The sequence below is a fragment of the Leopardus geoffroyi genome, chromosome C2 (genome assembly GCF_018350155.1).
Source record: "Leopardus geoffroyi isolate Oge1 chromosome C2, O.geoffroyi_Oge1_pat1.0, whole genome shotgun sequence".
In the NCBI taxonomy this organism is placed as follows: domain Eukaryota; kingdom Metazoa; phylum Chordata; class Mammalia; order Carnivora; family Felidae; genus Leopardus; species Leopardus geoffroyi.
This window is the reverse complement of record NC_059333.1, coordinates 60,166,366-60,186,142: the sequence shown is the minus strand read 5'-3', so window position 1 is coordinate 60,186,142 and position 19,777 is coordinate 60,166,366. Positions and strand designations below refer to the sequence as shown.

The 19,777-nt window shown below is 43.2% G+C and overlaps 1 protein-coding gene across 5 annotated transcripts in view; it reads right to left on the bottom strand.

Moving 5' to 3' along the window:
• SIDT1 (SID1 transmembrane family member 1) overlaps positions 1–19,777 on the bottom strand; it is a 112,752-nt gene that overhangs the window by 8,547 nt on the left and 84,428 nt on the right. For 2 of the 5 annotated variants that reach the window (XM_045502079.1, XM_045502082.1), the window contains 11 exons: positions 16,203–16,274; positions 14,776–14,921; positions 13,857–13,930; positions 12,305–12,371; positions 10,920–10,993; positions 9,623–9,746; positions 9,296–9,413; positions 6,485–6,621; positions 5,706–5,814; positions 2,819–2,833; positions 1,455–1,531 (listed from right to left, as the gene is read on the bottom strand). In XM_045502079.1, coding sequence (XP_045358035.1) covers positions 1,455–1,531; positions 2,819–2,833; positions 5,706–5,814; positions 6,485–6,621; positions 9,296–9,413; positions 9,623–9,746; positions 10,920–10,993; positions 12,305–12,371; positions 13,857–13,930; positions 14,776–14,921; positions 16,203–16,274 — 1,013 coding nt within the window. Of the gene's footprint in view, positions 1–1,454; positions 1,532–2,818; positions 2,834–5,705; positions 5,815–6,484; positions 6,622–9,295; positions 9,414–9,622; positions 9,747–10,919; positions 10,994–12,304; positions 12,372–13,856; positions 13,931–14,775; positions 14,922–15,794; positions 15,838–16,202; positions 16,275–19,777 lie in introns of those variants that run through there. The other 3 variants (XM_045502083.1, XM_045502081.1, XM_045502080.1) reach the window with 3 other exon arrangements.

Genomic DNA, 19,777 nt, shown 5'->3' with positions numbered 1-19,777 from the left:
ACCTGAGCCAAAGTCGGATGCTTAACCAACTGAGTCACCCAGGAGCCCCAGCCCTACTGGGTTTTTAAGTTCTCATGTAAATAAAACCCTTCAGCCTCAGTCCCTTCAATAGAGTTCCTGCCCAAGCTCTAGAGGGTGAAAACATTCTCATATTCCTTTATGTCAATATGATCATAAACTATTTGATCATAAATTATTAGCAGGTACTTCGTGAACTCCTGTGTGTCAGGCCCAAACAGTATCAGGAATTCTGACCACAGCATGGTGGAAAGGTTGGGGTAATGGCTCCCAGCACGTATGTGGCCTTCCTAAGGTCACTCACTGGCCAGAGAGCCAAGATATAGCTGGGACCAGGGTCCCAATCTTTTTGCCTAGTGTAGAAATGTATGATATACTGAAAACAGTGATGGAGAATTTTTAGAACTTGCATTTCAACCAGTAAGTAATAACCACAATTTTGAAGAAAATATCCTTGCTTACTGTAAAAATCAAACAATGTACACAAATCAAACCAGTGTCTGGTGTGGCAAGTGTTAAGTTCTTCTTTAAAAAAAGTTTTTAATGTTTATTTATTTTTGAGAAAGAGAGAGACAGAGCATGAGCGGGGGAGGGGCAGAGAGAGAGGGAGACACAGAATCCGGAGCAGGCTCCAGGCCCTGAGCTGTCAGCCCAGAGCCCGACGCGGGGCTCAAACTTGTGAACTGTGAGATCATGACCTGAGCTGAAGTCGGATGCTTAACCGACTGAGCCACCGAGGTGCCCCTGAAAGTGTTCAGTTCTTTTTTTTTTTTTTTTTTCAACGTTTATTTATTTTTGGGACAGAGAGAGACAGAGCATGAACGGGGGAGGGGCAGAGAGAGAGGGAGACACAGAATCAGAAACAGGCTCCAGGCTCTGAGCCATCAGCCCAGAGCCTGACGCGGGGCTCGAACTCACGGACCGCGAGATCGTGACCTGGCTGAAGTCGGACGCCCAACCGACTGCGCCACCCAGGCGCCCCTGAAAGTGTTCAGTTCTTGATGAAAGCAACCGGAGTGACAGATGCCCAGTTTTCTTGGGACAAGCCTGGTTTATGCCTGCTGTCATGGTAGAATTATCCAGTGAGTGCCTTTTGCACTTCCACAAGTGAAATAATCATACCTCTTCGGATGACACCCTGCCTTGATCCTTCCCCATAGCAACTGTCACTGTTCCGTAGTTTTGTATGTATACACAGATTTCTTCTTTAAACACTAGCGGTATTTCATGTATCAAAATGGATCTATCCCAGTCTGTTTTTTACGAGCAAGAAGAAGAGTAAGGAACATGCTTCTTCCCCCTACTTGGAGCTCAGCCACCCTGGGCCATCTGGCCTTCTTGGTTTAGGGAACCTGAGTGTCTGCCCCGAGCCCGCCCCTCATACTGTTCCCCTTCTCTCTGGGACAAGGCCAAGGCACACAGGAGCACGCACGTACCGTATACAGAGGCCGGCTGCACTGCTGGACGAAGTCCGTGTAGAACACCATAGCGGCCCTTCGGAAAATCCCCAGATCTGCCGATGACACAATTGCATAGTAAGGCTTAGTCAGAGATACTACAGAATACTCCCATACGGCCCAAGATTTTAGGGCCAAGATGATGTCGTCTTCACCTTATAAAAAGGGTGCTTTGTACTTATTAGGTCAGTAACAGATGTTTGCTTTAAAAAATGGTGCCTGTGGGGCGCCCCGGTGGCTCAGTCAGTTAAATATCCAAATTTGGCTCAGGTCATGACCTCACGGTTTGTGAGTTTGAGCCCTGCGTCAGGCTTGCTGCTGTCAGTGCAGGGCCCACTTTGGATCCTCTGTTTCCCTCTCTCTCTGTCCCTCTCCCTCTCTCTCTCAAAAATGAAAAAACGTTTAAAAAATTAAAATTAAAAAAAATTGTGCCTGTACATGCCTGTGCTGTCCTGTAAGGTGTGCTGTATCCAGGCATCATACTGCAGAAAAAGGCAAGTGAGGTGGACCCATGTGACAAATGCTCACAAATAATTTGAGTGGCCGGCCAGCGCCTCTATCGTCTCCATCAGCTAAGTTCCCCTTTGTGTACAGTTTAGTGCAGAGGTGTTTCCTTTATAGCAGAGATGTTATGGGGCCCCTCCAAGTACCTTAAAACATCTGCTCTCTCTAGAGGATGGGAAATCGTAGCCTGTAAAAATTTGAATCTGTATTTCTCCATGTGGTTGTAAGTCAGTAAGAATTGAGCCAAGGGACACTGAAGTCTATGGAGCACATTCAGAGAGTCTAAACTTGTACTGCAACAGTAATCAAAGGAATGCAAGTTACGATGGAGAGCAAAAGATCGGGAAGAATTTTTAAATGCGATCCTTCAAAAGCATAGAATGAAACACGGCACATGTGTGTGTTACAATTGTTCTATGAACAGAGTGAGGGTCACAGGTGGAGCTGTCTTTCTGTGAACAGTCTACACTCGTAGACATCACAGGCAAGGCTGAGGTCTGCTCAAAGCAAGCATTTCAACCAGGGCCGACCCCAGCTGTGTTGTGAATGCCATTCCTCCTCACATTTACCCTTGGGGTCAATTTCACCAGACTTCACTAGACCAGATATACTGAGGGAGGGAGGGGATGGGATGGGTCCATGCAATAGTCCAGAAGACGTGCAGGGCAGGCTGGGCTGGAGTGTATCCTTTCCTCTGAGCCTCTCTCTGCCCCCCTCCCCATAAGCTGATCCTGCCCAGCCTGGAAAGGGTGTTCAGAGAGCCAGGCTGGCAGACAGTCACACAGGTCGCTGTGTTAAGAAAGCAATCTAGAGCCCTGGGAAGGGTGGCTGAACATTACCTGTGTCAGACACATCTGAATCGGTGGGAAGCAGGGAATAAATGAGAAAAGAAAATGATATAAGAAGGTAGCCAAACAGGTAAACTACTGGTCATTTTATTTTTCTCTCAAAACGATGACTTTAGTTTTATTTTCCAATTAAAAAAAGTAATGTTTGCTCATCATAAAGAACACAGAAACCTCCTGCCTGTCTCAAACGTTCAGACGTTTCCTCTTCTTCAAAGAGTGAATCAGAGTCTGTCTCTCCCTATCTCCTTTATGCACCACTTGCATTTTGCAATCCATTCTCTCTCACAAGTGATCCCTGCCATCCTTCCCTTGGGCTCTGGTAGCAGAGTCATGATCTGGGCAAGTGGCTCTATGGTTTTCTGTCCTCCTTAGGAGATGCTCTGCCCCACTGCTGCTGCCTTTCCTGTATCCACGTTCATTTGCAGGTGCGGCCTGAGGGCCACGGAGGAGGTATGTCATTGCAGAAAGCAAAGGCAGCTTATGAAATGGGCGGAGAGGCTGGTGTTGGCTGAACCACTGTCCGCTAACTCAGCTTCCTGCCTTTGGACTAAATTTAGATGCAATCATTGTCACCATAGAACAGGACATTTTCCTTTGGACTCTGGTAAGTCTGTGACCACCTCGGGAAGAGGTGGGTAGAGAAATTGAAAATACTCAGTAGTGCTATGCACTGGCTGTCTTCCATTTACCCTTGCAGACCCATTTGCCGCATCTCTGTCCTGCACCGGGCCCATGAGCCTGACTGTAGGACCACGTAAGTGGATTTGCTCACTCTCCATGGATTTGGACAATGGGAAGCCCCAGTAGGAGACTGGAGGGACACAGGAAGAAAAGTGAGCTCAGAGTACTTATCCACCTTCTGCCCTCCCTGTGAGGTTGCCTTAGACTGGCCGTGTCTTTCAGGGTGACTTCCTCTGCTTCCACATTTTGGTAACTACTTCCTTCCTGTCCTCTCCTTCCACATTTTGGTAACTACTTCCTTCCTGTCCTTTGGACTAATGGATATGAGAGTTTCTCTGCTACTTACCCCAGGTTGCCAGACTACCACGTTCATTCTCCTCTACCTTGACCTTGTCTTATGAACAGTCCCTTTGTGACTAAAACCTTCATCTTTCTGTGTGACATCTTTTTCCTGTTGAGACCCTACAGACTATTACATGGTCATAATATGCTACATTACATCTCTCCTTTTTCAGAAGGTAAACCAATACAGTATTGCAAAATTGCATGGGGCAAAAGTGGTATAGATATATTAAAAGTTCCTGTATGTATTATTAATGGTCACACTGTTACATACATCTGTATTCAAGTTTATTTTTCCAACTCAGGGAGCAACCAGAACAAATTATTTCCTTTTATTTTCCTTTTCAAAGTTGACTTTGTATGCCTTCACTCACCTTTGAATCTGGAGGATGGGGCATGACCAGAGCATCAAGCCAAATGCTCTGCACAACCATTTAATGATGCTTCCACTGGGCGATTTGGAGGTACATTGGCTCTGTTATTGCCACGGGCAAATCTACTGACTGTGCCACAGGGGAAAACTAAGCTGCTAAAATGAGAAATTGTTTTATTCAGCTTTCTAATCTGAAAGTTACTTGGTTATGTAGAATCACTCTTAGACCTGGCTGTATTTTAAAGGCCCTCATTCCCTAGTAAGAGGTCTGCCGGGCAAGTGAATACTCCTTCTAGGCCACGTTCTGAATTTCCGGACCCCAGAATTCCCCGCCCAGATGGACCTGAGTCCCCTCGCAGAACCTGATAGCCCCCTTCCTTAGTCTAGCTTCCTGAGGACAGATGGTACCCCTGGAGCGGGCACTTCTAGGGGCAAGGAGGGGCCAGCTGAGTGCTGGGCAAGAATATCCATGTACATACTTGTGAGACCCCTTAAGATGCAGGACAGAGCCAACGTGGGAAGAAGAGAGGGGGCAGGGGCTGGGGACGAGCTCTCCAATACAGTTATGTTCTGGAGTGTCCTTCTGAGGAAATGACAATTTTAAATTTGAACCTGGACCTTCTAGGTTGTAATGAAGGCATATATATTTATCAGTTTGTTGGCCTGCTTCCCTGCCTTCCTCCCTCCCTTCCTTCTATCCATGTATTTAATAGATTTTTAAGTCTGCTTTACAACTTAAATTTTTTTTTTTTTTTTAGTGGGCTTTTATTTACACTCTTGCTTTGGGCTCTGCAAATACGAGGGTTCAGCCTGTGCTTATACACAATTATTTTTCTTGAAATATACAAAAGAATATTTAAGCGTGGCTTCCTGGACCTTAAACAGCCTGGGGATATTTAAATGCTCTAACATGACTTCAATCTATCTGTTCCTGTGCATGCTGACTGACAGCAGCAGGGCAGAAGCTGGTCCCATGGAGCACGCAGTGCTCTAATGTGATACGTTCACATTGTCGGGGTAGTTCAGCAGGTGTCCCACCTGTTATGATTCCTAAGTCTCAAAACGCTCCCGTTCCAGGATTTGAAAACAATATAAAATTCATTCTTGATAACCATGTAGGCTACTTAGAGAAATGCTCATTTTAAATGTTACAAACTGAAAGCTATTTCTCTAGGTGGAATGAGTGGAGTGCTGACCAACCGTTCTTCAAACACACTTTCAAAGTCTGAGTTATAAAGCACTGGGTCTTGGGGCTGGGGGTCTGCCTCAGGTCTGAGTATGACCACCTTAGTTTCTCAGTTGGAATCAGAACAGTGGCAATAGCTCATTGTAATCCTACACAGGAGAGGACGTTATAAAATACCCAGAATTCAGAGCACGTGTTCATGATGACCAGCAACACTTCCATTTAGGGTGAGCGAAGACAATGCTTTCTTGAGGTAAGTTAATCAGTGTGTTAGTGTAGAGCAACAGGTGACTCACCTATCTTGAAACGACCCATGTAGTAGATCTGGGTGCTAAGGGCTAGAGATGCCAGGATATGGATTGCGGAGAAGATGATCCAGAACCACAGGTCGTTTTTTCCAAACACCTAGGAGTAAAGATGGAGGTTACCTTCATCCGGGGTTTTCTCCACAGAACTCCGGAAAAACACTCTCTCATGTATGCATAAGGAGTCAAAAACTGAGCTGTGCATGCATTTTGATCCCCCCCCCCACAACTTCTGTGAGCTCACAGGGATCACACTGCACACAAAAAAATGGCTACCTGGCCAAGCAAAAATGGAAGAAGGAGGAAATGGGTGAGGCTCCGAACAACAACAGTGAGGGGCAATAGGTCTAAAGCTGGGAGCTAATGCTCTGACAATGACTGCAGCCAATGGACATGTGTCCCTGCACATTTAGAGAGCCGCTTCTGCTCTTTTAAGTCTGCCTCTCCCATCAGCTTGAACATCTCTATTCCATTCTCACATGAGTCAGGTCCCAGCTTTACAGTGGAACTCTCCAGGGGTAGTTTTACAGGTGCCTATTACATTATTAGAGATAAATAGCTAAGTAACTGAATAAAATGCCATGAATTGACTCATGATGGCCATGTGGCAGGAACCAAGGATTGTAATTAATTCAAACCTGTTCCCCTGAGGTCCACCAAACAAACAGCAAAAAAACAAAACAAAACAAAACAAAAAACAAAAAAACAAAAAAACCTCCCAAGGGGGCATGTTTGGCAAGCCGGGCTGAAGGCCACGGGGAGGAACGCACCACTCCGAGGACAGTGAGCGTGATGACCACTGCGAAGGAGGCATAGGCAGCGTAGGCGCTGGCATTGATGTCTGGGTGGCGGGTCTGGTAGAGCTTCAGCATGCAGAGGCCGGCGATCATGTACATGAAGGAGGTGTCTGAGGGCGCACAGGGGGAGCCAAAACAATCAGGATCCAGTAGGTGACAGACAATTTCTCTTTAGTCTTGAAAACCCCCCTGCCTTCAGGCCCTAGAATATTTGCTGCCCTCAGTTTGTGTGGAGACCTCCAACATGGCAGCCTCCACAGGAACATTCTCTGGCCAGACGCCACATACTCCACTCACAGAAGAAAAGTATCTGATGATAGGATAAATAATTGACTATCCCCGCTTGCAGGGGTATTTGTGTTTAAATGCTGGTGTTCAACAGCAACAGCAAGAGTCCATACTGGTGACAGTTAGGGCACTGTGACCATGGAAAGAATGCTAGGTGGGTGTGGAAGGTCCTTATCTGCGTCCTGAAATATAACCACATTGATTGTTCAATATATAGCTCATATAATTGATTGCTCATATATAGCTTTACAGCCTAGGGATGGAAAGTAGCTAGAAATTAAATGTGGCTTAGCTGTACGACAGTGGTGGAAAATGCAAACTGGAACAACAAGGCAATGTCCCATATTACTCAAGAGTGTAGCAAAACATTTCAATGTCTGATGGTAACATATTAGTGATGATATAGGGAAATGGGAACTCTCAGGCAGCTAGTGGGAGTAGGACTCAATACTCTGGAGAAACTTGGAAGTTCTTGGTAAGATGGTGACTGGTCCAGGTGACTCCAACATTCTACTTCTAGGTGTCCCAGGGAACCTCTCTCACATGTGCACAAGGAGAAGTATGTAAGGGTGTTCACTGAAGCACTGTCTACAATAGCAACATATTGGCAACATCTAAATGTTGTTCAGTAAAGGAATTGACAAATGTAGTATACATATTTTTATTACAGAAGATGACAGTCCTTAAAAATGAAAGAACTGGAAGTCTTTGATTCAATATTCATAAATCTTGAAAACATATTGTTGGACGAAAAAATGTTGCAGAACATAGTTTGATAGGTAAGTATTAATTTACTACAAATGTAGTAAAATTATAAAAACTGGACTGATAAAATATCAAATTAGTCAAGCTGTTGCCTCTGAGGACGGAAGAGGGGAATAAGTTTGGAAAACAGTTCAAAGGACTCAACTTTGTCACATTTTCTTTCTTCTTCTTCTTCTTTTTAATTAAGTAATCTCCATGCACAACACAGGGCTTGAACTCACGACCCTGACATCAAGCGTTGCATGCTGTACTGACTGAACCAGCCAGGTGCCCCACAATGTGTTATTTCTTAAAAGGTAGATTTAAGGCATGTATTTTTAAATGTTGGCATTTGTTCATTCTGAGTGGTGAATGATATTGTTCTCTGTAGTTTTCTCTGTTAAAAGTGTTTCTAAATTAAAAAAAAATTAAATGTGGCAGAGAATTTCTGTGGTGTTCTGGGCCCACAGAGGCTAGAGTACGAAGATAAAAATGACTTTTTAAAATTTTTCTCCTTGAGTGTGGAGGTCACTACTAGTGGCACCCGTTCTCACCTTTCTCCTTCCTGACAGCATGTTAGTAACTCAACTGCCTCAGCCCCATTTTCAATTCAGAAATGCATGCCTTTTTAGCCTACTGGTTTCAGCAAAGCGAACCCCACCTGTGGTGCGTCGGATGGTTCTCACTGGTCTAAAAGGTGATCTGCCTCCTTTGCCACCATGATTGATGTCCCAACCCAGGCTTGAGCTAACCAGCACCTGGAGAATAATTCTGGAATGGCTCATGACTATTTAAACTATTGAGGCGTGGAAGAACGTTATCTGGGGGCGGGGGGGGGGGGTTCGCAAAGAAGTTTCCTTGCTCTTTTGTTTTTTTTTTTTAATTTTTTAAAAATGTTTTTATTTATTTTTGAGACAGAGAGAGACAGAGCATGAGCAGGGAAGGGGCAGAGAGAGAGGGAGACACAGAATCCGAAGCAGGCTCCAGGCTCTGAGCTGTCAGCACAGAGCCCGACTCGGGGCTCAAACTCATGGACCGTGAGATCATGACCTGAGCCGAAGTCAGACGCTCAACCGACTGAGCCACCCAGGCACCCCAGAAGTTTCCTTGCTCTTAAATGAAGGCTCGTGGAAACCAGCTTGCTGTAACCACCAGACATCATGAAGTAGATAGAGACAGGAAGCCAGGACTCGCTGTAGCTATTTTTGCCATCATGAGTTTCCTGATAGCCTGAGGATAAAATCAGCCTGCAGGCTCGGCATAACCCAAGGTATTATGGAGAATTGGAGCCAGAGCCACCAGATAAATCAACTGCAAGCCCTTTCCACCTTTGGACTTTCAGAAGGTGAGCTGATAATTGTCCTTATTATTTAATCCAGTTGAATTGGGCTTTCTATTATTTTCGACCCAAAGCAGTCTAATTACTAAGTTAGGCCAAATTGTACTGAGGAAACTTTCCAGGTGTCTGTTGAATTCTATCTGCCCTGCTGCCTAATACTTAGCCCATTGCCCACCTGCAAATCTAGTCATGGGATCATCATTCACTGTTGAGTGTTTTCTAGTCTGAAAGTGGTCAGAGAGAAAAAATGGTACAACATGTAGAAACCACACCCTGTGGGGAAGTGCCCTTGAATCACTTTAGCTCACATAAAATATTTAATTCTTGCATGCATGACCTTGGTATTTTGTGGAGGGTCCCAGGACCGGACTCCCATAACTTAAATTTGTGTGGTTGATGTAAATTCTAATTACCAAATTGGAAGTTGGAGTAGTTAGGACAGACATGGTAACAAGCACTGAGCACTCCTTCCATCATCAGTGCGATGCCCATAGCATAGAAAACACCAAAGTGTTTAGGAATCCCATAATCCTGAAAAAGGAGAAAGTGTTGTCAATGGAAAGACACCAATCAGTGACAGAACCACAGGATCTGGAAACCCAAGCTTCTGGCCTCCTGTTGTTCATTACACATAACCCATCACCACACCATCAAGCCAGATGTCCCTCCCCTTTGCAGATCCTTCTTGGAACCATGACCCTTCCTAGCTCCCACATCCAATTTACCCTCCCTCTCCTCACCATGGCAAAGATGTCCTTGGCTTCTAGGGCTCTGCGATGGAGAATGTCTCGGCGCAAGACTATCAGCAGGAAAAGGAAGCCCAGGAGCACGTGGCCCAGGTTACTGAGAATGTTGTTGAAGGCACTAAAGGAGGAGAAGGAAACCATGAGAGAGTCGAGGTGATCCAAGATATTCAGAGAATGAATGAATGCTTGAATGAGTGAGTACACTCAGCACTCCACGTTTTCTACCTAGACTTTTCATAAGATTTCAGGACTAGCAAATCATCAGAGATCATCTTTAACCTTACTCCTTTAATTTAGAATGCCTAACCTGTGATCACTTGCCCATTTCCTCCCTGGGATGCCTGTGTAGCTTCCCCAACACCCACCCAATCTTCTCTTATCCTGACGACACTGGCATGGAATGAATCCCAGGAAACAGAGCTGCTCCAAAGATGGGCAGTTTGGCCAAGTGTTTCAGCTACACTGTGAGAGGGAATTCTCATAGATGGACCCATGCTATGTGTGTCAATATTCAGCTCTGTAATAGTGACGTGTCAGCCAGTCATGGTCAGTTGCTTTATTTCAGGAAACTGAGGCTGGTTCAGTTCTGGAACAAGAAGTCTGTTCTTTCCACTTCACTATGTTCTGGTGGCTAGACCATGGCCTTGGAGGCAGCAGGCCTGGGTTCAGGTCCTGGCATCACTAATAGTTGAAGGACCTTCTGCAAGTTCCTTTGTAAGCCTTAGTGTCTTCATCTGAAGATGGAAGTGATGCTAATCCTACCTATCTTATGAGGTTGTTCAGTGGATTAACATATGAGCAGCTCATGCCCGTGGATGAGTGTCGTCACAGCTAGGACCTGATGTTTTCAAAAATGTTCCTGTCTTCTTCTTAGGAATGTTTCCTGAGGCCCCTATACAGGAATGAAAGGAAGATATCTGGTCTCAACTTTTTGATTTCATCCCTCCTTACCCTTGACTGGGGTAGTAATCCATAGTTGTTTTTAGTATCTTTTTTTAATGTTTATTTATTTATTTTGAGAGAGAGAGATAGAGAGCAAGTGGGGGAGGGGCAGAGAGAGAGAGGGAGCCAGAGAATCCCAAGCAGACCCTGCAGCTGTCAGTGCAGAGCCTGACAGGGGGCTTGAACTCCTGAACTGTGAGATCATGACCTGTGCTGAAACCAAGAGTCGAATGATTAACAGACTGTGCCACCCAGGCGCCCCAGTGTTTAGTATTTTTAAAAACTGAAATCACATCTCACAGAAAGGAATCTCTAAATGTCTCATGGGCAACCAGAGGCCAGGGCTCACCTCAGGACGCCCAATGGGTGAGCACAGAGGAAGTTGTAGTAGCAGATGTCCTGATTGCCTGTGACATTCACCACCTGCAAAATCAAGAGCGAGAGGAGCAGATGCAGTTTTTCTCCATCTACTGAGCCCACCCTGAAACCACAAAAGGTAGGCAATGCTCACAGTGATTTACCATATAACCAGTGTTCCTTCTCAGCAGGGGACGGGTCATTGTCTGCTGCCTTTACGCAGCACAGGCTAACTAGGACTGTCATGATATGTTCTATTTTCTGGATGCATGTTGGGAGGGTGTGGAGCTATCCCATTCTCTATGTAGGAGTGATAACCACAGGGCATATGGACAGGAGGAAGCATGTGTTCAGTTTTCCATTTTTCTCACCATCTCTATCATTAAGAACCTTCCTAGACCATAGCACAGCAGTATCTTCTGACAGGGCCCTGGAGTAGTAAGAGAGTATGGAGATTATAAGCAGTGCTGCCCAAACCTCATAAAAGTCCTTGTCCTCATCACATAGTGAGTAGGAAACTGGCCAAATTATTAGACCAATGGCTTTCAAACTTAGAAATCTGTACATTAGAATCACTGGGGGTCTAATCGGTACTGATGCTTGGTCTACTCTCAGGGACTTGGACCTAATTTGGTGTAGGGTACAGCCTGGACACCAGGATTTCAAAGCTCCTCAGGTGATTTTAATGCACAGCAAAGTGTGGGGATCACTGCATTAGAAACACCATCAGCCCTTGTGCTTTCTACATAGGCTTTCTTGCATAAAATAAATGCTAGAGAATGTCATTATGTGATCTGGACCCAAGGTTCTATGAAGGCGCAATGGAGATTCTCAAGGTGTTTTAATTATTATCTTTGTTTATTTGTTTTTACTCTATTTTAGTTCTTATTTTATATTTTCTCAATTTTATTATCTTATTAGCTTTTTAAAAACTTATTACCTTTTTTAAAGAAGCTGTTTGTAGTTTTATAAAAAGTACCCTCAATGAGAGGGCACAGGCTAAATTAAATACCAGGTTTCTTTGTTTTGACTGGAACTTTATTTACTCCGCTCATTACCCCTTGATAATCAGAAGTTCAGTCTGGTAAATAACAGATATAGTTGATAGATATTATGACTGAATGAGCTTATGGTAATGACTTCAGATTGGTAGACAAAATAATACGAGGTCCCAGGCCCCTCTGTGATAAAACAATTGGGAACTAGATTTAAAGATTCATCAAAGATGAAGCAACGGAGATGTCTAATTTGAAGACGAAATTGGAAGTTAATTCTTGGACTGAGATCAAGTTATATAGACTTTTCTCTGCAAGTCATAGCAAAGATCCCTCCCTGCAGCACAAAAGCTGGGATTCCGGGGTTCTGGGCAGTACTCACTGTCTGGTAGGTGATGACCAACTGGATCACAGGCAGTGCATAAAACACAGCAATGGTGATGATGTTCCTAAGCAGCCAGAAAGAACCGGAAATAGTTATTTCCAAATTAACAATGGAATTTTTGCTCAATTTTTTAAAAATTTTTTTTTAACATTTTTTTTTTAATTTTTGAGACAGAGAGAGACAGAGCATGAACAGGGGAGGGGCAGAGAGAGAGGGAGACACAGAATCTGAAACAGGCTCCAGGCTCTGAGCAATCAGCACAGAGCCTGATGCGGGGCTCGAACTCACGGACTGTGAGATCATGACCCGAGCTGAAGTCGGACGCTTAACCGACCAAGCCACCCAGGCGCCCCTTTGCTCAATTTTTTAACATAAGAATCCTTTCACTCCATTACTCTCTAATTAACTTGCAAAAGTAATCAGAAACTGATTATGCAGTTCCCGTTTCTTCAGCCTCCCACTCCTACCAACATTGGTAAAACTGTAAATGATACCTGCTTCTGTTTTAACCAAATTATTGATGAGGGCCTATTTCTTAGGTTGTTTTAGATTAGATGTTAGATGTTTTCGATTAAAAGTGACCAGAGCGCAAGTAACGGGAGATGGATCACATGAAAGGATGTGGCTCTCTTACATAACTCTTACTTCCAAAATGATGGTCCCACTATGAAATTCCATGGGGCCCCCACTGTCCCTTGCTTCCCTCCAATACCTGTATCCAAGTAAAAGGGCGTCCTTCAAGAGAAAAAAATGGAAAGAGCTATCACAGCATCAGCCGGGGATTTATGAGGGGAGAGGGGTCCCCTGCTAGGCAGCTCAGCCTCTTGGCTTGGAGAGAGGCTGCATCAGGGTCTATTTACCACTGGCTGTGGTATCATTTCCTCTCAGTGTGGTTCCCAGCTACTCTGAGACGCTGTAGACATCTAGTCCCTGAAATCATTGGCTTTTGTAAGAGCAAGTCTGGGTGAGAAGATGGAATGGCTTCAGTTTAGCGTGTCCCATGGAAGATAGTGACATGTTATTGTTAGGTTGCCTTTCTGGAAACGGATTGAGTGTGTTCCCTAAACATATGGGATTCTACTACTATTCTTATGATTCTTTTTAATCACTATGAACACTTTTTTTTCATGTTTTTTATTTTATTATTTTTAATTTTAAAATTTTATTTAAATTCAAGTTAGTTAACATATGGTGTAATAATGATTTCAGGAGTGAAATTTAGTGATTCATCACTTACATCACTTACATATAACACCCATCCCATCAATATAACATATTACATATAACACTTATCTCAACAAGTGCCCTCCTTAATGCCCATCCCCCCACTTTACTACCATTCTTATTTTTACTTTTATGTATTTAATTTAGGGCTGGCTGCTTTTTGTAGTTTATTTTTGTTTTTCTTATAGAATGTGGCATGAATCCTTGAAGCATCTATATCTTTGCCTCATTAAACTGAAAGGTGTGCCATAAGTGATCATGGCTTTTACTAAGAAAATTTTCATTTTACTTAAGGGAACCATGGTCCTAGTGGCCACCTACTCACCAGAAATAAATTTTATATTTTTTGCTGACAATCCTCCGGTCCTTCCTGGACAGATCTGACAGGTAAAGGAACATCTAAAATATCAAATAAAAAAAGAATGCAAACATGTACTTGGCTTTTTTTTTTTGTGGAAGACACACAAAGGAAAGCTTTATAACTTCTCAATCCAATCCATTGCTAGGGATTAAAATTATTTAATAAACTTTTCTTTCAATTTTGTTTTTCCCAGAATACCCTAATACACATCCTAGTATTTTCTCTGAAATAGTAAGAATTGGCTGATGTAGAAAAACCTATTGGGAGTCTCAACTGCTTCTTACATCTCAGGAACTGGTTTTGCCATTTTTGGGGATGTCCACTGTGTGGTTCTTGAATTATACGATTGAAACTGTGCAGTCCACTTTCATATCCCTTACTGGATACAACACAATATAATAAATATATGCCAAAAAGAAATGAGCTTTATTCCTGAGGGATGATAGGTACAGAAACAGAGAGTTTTCCCAGGTATATCCCTCATGAATCTTTTCTTTCATCTGGTGGATCCACTTCAGACCCTGAGTATTTTTTTTTTTAAGTTTTATTTATTTAAGTGATCTCTACATCCAACGTGGGGCTTGAACTTACAATCCAGAGATCAAGAGTCACATGAATTACTGTCTGAGCCAGCCAGGTGCCCCCAGACCCTGAGTGTTTTAATGCACTGCTCTCCTTAATTCTCTCACCTTCTTCCTCCAGAAAGAAATGCTAATTAGCAGGGTATTGCTTTTAGTCTGTAGTTATAGTTTATCTAAAATGCCCTCAGGGAAATATGGTTTCCCTTGAAGGGAAAAAATAAAGGAAACTGGGACCTTTGCTGAAGGTGTATTTGACTGTTGAACATTCTGCCCTTGCCAAGAGTACGGCCAGGCAGAGGTACCTTGGTCCGGATGATGTTCTTATCACTCTCAATGTCTGGCATGGTGTCGAAGTCACTCTCCTCCACAGAGCTGTCCGTGTCTGACTGGCATGGCTGCCCACCATCGGAGGAGGACATCTGCCTGCCAGGACTGGAGCTTGACTCCTCTGAAAGAGAGAAAACTCATCTGCCTTCCGAAGCTAGGAAGAACCCATGCAGTCCATCCCTCTTTGCAAAAAGCAGTGCTGACTCATTCTTGAAGATGTTGTGTTGGTAAAAACGAACTCCTTACCCACAACACATGTTCTTTCTCTTAATTCCTCCTCAATGGACTTCTACTTTGCCGCTTCTCCTATTTTTATATTTAAATTGTCTATTTCTAGGGCTGAATGCATATTAAGAACATAAAGGCAACTGCTCTGTTAACTACTTGGATGCAAAAAATAAGATTATGCTTATATGTCATGTTTCATATTTTACAATATGAACATAAATATATAAACATACACATGCACAGTTATGTATAGCATCGACCACAGACCCGTGTAAGCACACGCATATCCAGCAGCTATACATTGCTCGTGGGTAAAGTATTTGTACACTGAAACCCCCCACATGCCGCATCTATGATTATATAATGAGAACAACACTCTCAGGAAGAAGAATCCTTGTGTTCTCATGAATGTTTCCCAGAGCAGATGGGAATTTGTGCAGCTTGATGAGCACATGAGCTGAGCCTACCTTCTGTTTTATTGCTTCTGTTCAGTTAGTTAAAAAAAAAAAAAAAATCCTGTTCTTGCAGAGCCAGAAATAAGTAGCCTGCATGAAACCCACATGCTTCTCAAAGTTACAGTACACCAGAGTAGGAAGAAGGACTCCAGCCCATCTCCCTGACGTATTAAGCGAACCATTCACAGACCCACAGGAATTCTGTCTCTTTCAGGCCACGCAATGAACACTGAGGGGTTGCCATGTGAATGACTAGGTTCAATTATGAAGTTAGCCAAAATGAACGATTGTCAGGCTACAGCCATGTTCACCTGCAGCACAGCCTTAGTCTTCTGATCGCCCTTACTCCACTGAAACCTGAGAATGAAAGAGCTCGTCAATTGATTTCGGGCTCCCTGACACCGGCTCGGACATACTGTTCATGCCCTAAACTCAGGCCGGGTATGAAAACATCCCCACACGGACTTTGGGAGTTGACGGCAACCATGGTAGGGAATTCTGCTCAAGTGTGGCTAGCACAGAATAACAAACTAGAGAAGGTTGGAGCTGGAAGGAGCCTTCCAGATCTTCCAACCAATTTCTCTTATAAAGAGAAGACAATCTTAGACGATGATTGCCTTGCCCACTCACACAGTTAATAGTGGCTGGAAGGCCCTTTTTATCCTATTCTCTGGAGAATTAAGAAATACTTCAATGAATGGACTCATAGTAGGCAATACCTATTGCCCCATAATTGCTTCCTTCAGGGGTGCTGGCAGCAATGGGATGTGACACCGCCATATTTCCAGAGCCTGTTAAAAAGAAAAGCAAACACTTCATGTCCAGTTGCTAAAACAACACAACTCTAAGTAGCTTGAGTCATCAGTCCAATACAAGACTCACCAAACTGTGACCTACAGGCAAAATCTAGCCTGCTACCTATTTTTGTATAACCCTTTAACCAAGAATGGTTTTAGAATGTGAGACAGGAAACCATCAAAATCCTAGAGGAGAATACAGGCAACAACCTCTTTGACCTCAGCTGTGGCAACTTTTTACTAGGCATGTCTCTGGAAGCAAGGGAAACAAAAGCAAAAATTATCTATTATGACTTCATCAAGATAAAAAACTTCTTCACAGTGAAGGAAACAATCAATAAAACTAAAAGCCAATCTATGGAATGGGAGAAGATATTTGCAAATGACATACCAGATAAAGGGCTAGTATCCAAAATCTATAAAGAATTGATTAAACTCAACACCTAATCAATAAGCAAGTTAAGAAATGGGCAGAAGACATGAACAGACACTTCTCCAAAGAAGACGTACAAATGGTGAACAGACTCATGAAAAAATGCTCACCATCACTCATCATCAGGGAAATACAAATCAAAATCACAATGAGATACCACTTCACACCTGTCAGAATGGCTAACATTAACAACTCAGGAAACAATGGAGGTTGGTGAGGATGCAGAGAAAGGGGAACCCTCCTACACTGTTGGTGGGAATGCAAACTAGGGCAGCCGCTCTGGAAAACAGTGTGGAGGTTCCTCAGAAAGTTAAAGATAGAACTACTTACTCTATGACCCTGCAATTGCACTAAGTATTTATCGAAAGGATACAAAAATACTGATTTGAAAGGGCACGTACAACCCAATGTGTTACAGCAGCACTAACAATAGCCGAATCATGGAGAGCCCAAATGTCCATCAACTGATGAATGGGCAAAGAAGATGAGGTTTATATATACACAACGGAATATTACTCAGCTATCAAAAAGAATAGATCTTGCCATTTGCAATGATGTGGATGGAACTAGAGTGTATTATGCTAAGTGAAATAAGTCAGTCACAGAAAGACAAATACCATATGATTTCATTCATATGTGGAATTTAAGAAACAAAACAGATGAACATAAGGCAAGGGAAGGAAAAATAAAATAAGATAAAAACAGAGAGGGAGGCAAACCATAAGAGACTCTTAACTATAGAGAACAAACTGAGGGTTGCTGGAGGGGAGGCGGGTGGGGGGATGAGTTAATAGGTGATGGGTATTAAGGAGGGCGCTTGTGGGGATGAACACTGGGTGTTATATACAAGTGATGAATCACTAAACTCTCCTCCTGAAACCACAACTACAGTATATGTTAACTAACCTAAATTTAGGTAAAATCTTGGAAAGGAAAATAAATATTTTAAATGGTTGGGGAAAGAAATCAAAAGATTTCATGACAGGTAAAAATTACATGGAATTCAAATTTCAGTACTCATACATGAAGTCCTGTTGAAACACAGTCACAGCCACTTGGGTATGTCTATGGCTGCTTTTGGCTATGGTGGCAGCGTTGAGCAGTTGTGACAGAGACGATACGGCCCTGTGAAGTCTAACATATTTGTTATTTGGCACTCTACAGAGAAAAAAAAAATCTTCCAGTTCCTGCCTGAAAGTATTGCAGAATCACAAGAACAAAGGAGCACAGGTTCTGAAATCACTTTGAGGAAGGTCACCACTGAACAGAAACACAGAAGTATCAGTCTGTCATTAAACCGCTGTAATGTGGAGGCTTTCAAAATAGCATTTAGCAGCACCTTAACCACTGGCAGGATAAGTCCAGATAGGGAGGAAATTACAGCACTCCTTGGAGCAATCACTGGTGAAAACTGAACTAAGGATATGGAAGAATATGAGATATTTTGAGAGATATTTCTGTATCTGTTGCCAAATTTTTGTTGGCAGCGAGAGATAAATTAAGATAATGTTCCTCAAACTTTTCCATTGAAGTACTCCCTTGTAGCACAGGGAGTGAACTCATCCCTCTGTGTCTGGTGCTGTCATCTGGAGCCATGCCACCACCAATATCAGAGAGAAATAGCTTCCAACTTTCTCCTTGGTTGTTAGGCAAGATGCTATTCACTGAGTTTATTTACCTCTGAGAATTAGGTGGATCTGAACAAGGAGAGGAGAAACCACAATTAAGCAGGGTATCTCGGCAGTTTCTCTGACTCTGACTTCATGCTGCAATATTTCCAGGAGCCACACTCATCCGAAGAGATGCTTGAAAATGTTTCTTTACGCCTCCTGAGCTTTGTCAAGGATCTAGGATATTGTCAGGCTGGTGGGCATTTCAATATAGTATCTTCCTTGTGAAGTGAGATCGCTTGTATCACATTACAGGCAGAAAGGTCTGTGTGTTACCCAGTCAGTCTCTTATATGGTTGCAGAGAAATAGATTTTCAGTGAAGACACATAACTGAGGATATTCTATGATACCCTCACTGTAAATGTATTTCCATTTCTTCATTGAAAATGCAGTTTGTTACAGTTTGCGTTCATGCTGCAGTATGTAACCCGCACAACGGAACCAAAAGCCTCACCAGTTCATCATTTACCACAGCCAGCTCTCCTCATCCACCTCTCAAACTTCCTTCCGCTGGTGGGCAGTAAAATCATTCACGGTTTTTCAGGCCAATTTGTAGGCTTTATCATATCTTTTAGTCTTTTTGTGTCCATTCATTTCCTTCATGAAGAAAAAGATTTAAGGGGCGCCTGGGTGGCTCAGTCGGTTAAGCGTTAGACTCTTGATTTCTGCTCAGGTCGCGCTTTCATGGGTTCATGAGTTCGAGCCCCGTGTCTGCTTGGGATTCACTCCCCTCTTTCTGCCCCTCCTCTGCTCGTACTCTTGCTCTCTCTCAAAATAAATAAACTTAAAAGAAAAAAGAAAGGAAAATATTTAAATCCTGAGTTCAAAATATTTAGTCAGGTGATGAGAGATGACCTTGGAGACTCAATTTCCTTCCTCCTTTTGGTAGCTTAGCCAAGAGCTGGCTCAGCCAAGGTCTTTAACTAACACAGCATTCCTGGCAGGCAGGGTTGTTCCCAGGCCCTCAGAGTGCAGACTCCCTGGCACTGTTCCTAGGCCTGGAGATTCCTTGATAGATTTCTCATCACTTCAAGAAAGTAGATGTACCTTGGCCTTTCTTGGGCTTACCTGTAAATATGGAACGTGGTTTCACCACCATCTTTGCTTTTCATCCAACTTCAAGACAAAGAAACAGGTTATTTTCAGACCCGTAAGTATGAGGTATTAAATTTTTTTGTGCCCAATAATAACGTCATGTGGAGATGTGTACAACTTGACTGACTCTTCGTTCTAGGACAGATTTGGTCGTAGTTACAGCACAGAGCTTTGCTGCTGGATACTATTGACAATAACAAGTACTACTTACTATGACCCCCACCTCTAGTACTGCTATGATAACTAATGCTCTCACTGCTATTATATATTATAGAACTACTGCATCTCACTACTGTGG